General features: G+C 45.0%; 1 protein-coding gene across 1 annotated transcript in view; it reads left to right on the top strand.

Annotated features, from left to right (window-relative positions):
• LOC134458023 (rapamycin-insensitive companion of mTOR-like) overlaps positions 1-2500 on the top strand; it is a 98268-nt gene that overhangs the window by 53263 nt on the left and 42505 nt on the right. The window contains exons 17-18 of the mRNA XM_063210102.1: positions 121-286; positions 2317-2418. Of these exons, the coding sequence (XP_063066172.1) occupies positions 121-286; positions 2317-2418 (268 nt within the window). The remainder of the gene's footprint in view (positions 1-120; positions 287-2316; positions 2419-2500) is intronic.

Raw genomic sequence — 2500 nt, 5'->3', positions numbered from 1 at the left:
TGCGTGTGTGCGCGCGTGTGGTTTATGTGCATGTGTTAATGCGCATGTGCATGAATATGTGTGTGTACTTGTGTGTGTGTGTGTGTGTGTGTGTGTGTGTGTCTTCTCTGGCGTTATCAGACGAGCGAGTGCTGCGGTGAACTACCTGAAGCGTTTCCATGACAAGAAGAAGCGCGGGCCCAAGGCCAGCAGCCTGTACCTGGACCACATCATCCGCAAGGCAGTGGCCACTAACTACAGCAGGGAGCAGCAGCAACGACCACATAGAGACATATTCAGCATCAAGGTACACACACACACACACACACACACACACACACACACACACACACACACACACACACACACACACACACACACACACACACACACACACACACACACACACACACACACACACACACACACACACACTACTGTAGGGAACAGCAGGCACAACCACATAGAGACATATTCAGCATCAAGGTACACACACACACACACACACACACACACACACACACACACACACACACACACACACACACACACACACCCACACACACACACACACACACACACACACACACACACACACACACACACACACACACACACACACACAGCAGGCACGACCACATAGAGACATATTCAGCATCAAGGTGCAGGCACGACCACATAGAGACATACTGTAGGAGCAGCAGGCATGACATATTCAGCATCAAGGTGCACACACATACACAGACTCTTTCTCTCTCTCTCTCTCTCTCTCTCTCTCTATCTCTCTCTCTCTCTCTCTCTCTCTCTCTCTCCGCTTTGAACAGCACTCATGTTTCAAGCTTATTTATAACTACTACTCTACATAGGTCTTGGAAGTTGACAACACTATCTACAGTACCATTTCTTCAAGTGCATTATAGCCAGAATGCAAGTAATGTGACGTAGCTGTATTTAGATTGTGGCCAGAGAGAGAATGACGTCCACATCAACTGTAAACCATTTAAGGGTATCGTAGTGGGTCCATGTCCCGATGGAGATGGAGGTAATGTCTTTCCAGGGAGACTCTTCCAACTCTTCCGAATTTTCAGACCACATGGTTTCCGCCATTAGTTGGATTTTCCCAGCAGTCGTAAACGACCACTTCCAGTATGCTCCGAATAAACTGTATACAGCACCATTCAGACGGCAGATGATCTACTACGTAATGCTCACTGTGTACACGAGTAACAGTAAGCTTGGGACGCGTGTAAGGAAGGGCTAGTTAATTTTTAAAATGGTGTGGGTGTTTTTTTCCAGGATATTGATGAGGCTGGTAAATGCTTTTAGCGTTGTGTTTGTCAGGGTAACGAGGAGTTGCTAAGCATTTTTTTCCAGGATAGCAAAGATTTTCTGGTAAATAATTTAAACATAGTGTTTTTTTTTCTATGTTATCAAAGAGGTGCTGGTTCTTTACGTTGTTGTGCTGGTAAATGTTTTAATGCAGGGATGTCAAACTCAGGCCCGGGAGTCATTTTATTAGGCCTGCAAGATCATGTCAAAAGTGCGTAATCATAACAAGACTTGAGCATGACATTTGGCGTGTCAATATGAGTGGGCCCAGGCCAATGAAACTGCTCGCACTCACATGCAGCACAATATGTGCAGACACATTTGAACAACCATATGATGGGAAAAAATGTGTGTGAAATTTAACTGAATATTAAACACTGCGCACACAAATTTAGTCAATTTTTTAAAAAATAACATTTAGTTCAGCCCACAACTTTGTTCCAGATTTGGATTTTGACCCTCAGTACATTTGGGGTTAGTTACTAAGACATGGCCTCTGTTACACGTTTTCATATATACAAGTAGTAATGTACAGTAGTGTGTTGTCCTAGTCGTCTTCCAGGGTATTGAGGAGATGTGTGGGTAAATGTTTGAAACCGTCACGTTTTTTCAACCTTGTCTGCACTTGTGTTTTTACTGAAAGAAAATTCACACAATAACCATGTCGCTTAACAGAAAATAATGTTGACCCCCTCAAGTTCTGACAATTTCACTACCTGTCAGTTGAAAGAAACTTAAAACACAGTTGACAAATCTAAACCAGGGATGTCAAACTCAGGCCCGGGGGGCAAATCTGCCCAGTTGAGTCACATTTGCACCTCGAGGTTATCTCAAAAGTGTATTACAGTTTGCCCTCAAACACTTCTAATACATAGCATACTAAGACTTGAACATGGAATTTGGTGTGGCACAGGAATGACTGGGCCCAGGCCAGTGAAACAGCTCACACTCATGCAACAGAATGTGCAGATATTTGAACTATGACGTCTTTTTCTCGGGTGCCTGCAGGACTTTGAGGAGGCCCTGATGGCCAACCTGAGAGACAGCCACATCTTGATGCACAAGCAGAACCTGGACTGGAACTGGGTCCTCATCAGCACCATCCTCAAGGTCAGTAATGTGACACATGGTGGCACACATGGTACACACACGCACGCACGCACGCACGCACGCACGCACGCACACACACACA

The sequence above is a fragment of the Engraulis encrasicolus genome, chromosome 11, assembly GCF_034702125.1.
Source record: "Engraulis encrasicolus isolate BLACKSEA-1 chromosome 11, IST_EnEncr_1.0, whole genome shotgun sequence".
In the NCBI taxonomy this organism is placed as follows: Eukaryota; Metazoa; Chordata; class Actinopteri; order Clupeiformes; family Engraulidae; genus Engraulis; species Engraulis encrasicolus.
The sequence above is the reverse complement of the archived record's forward strand: the minus strand, read 5'-3'. Positions and strand labels throughout refer to the sequence as shown.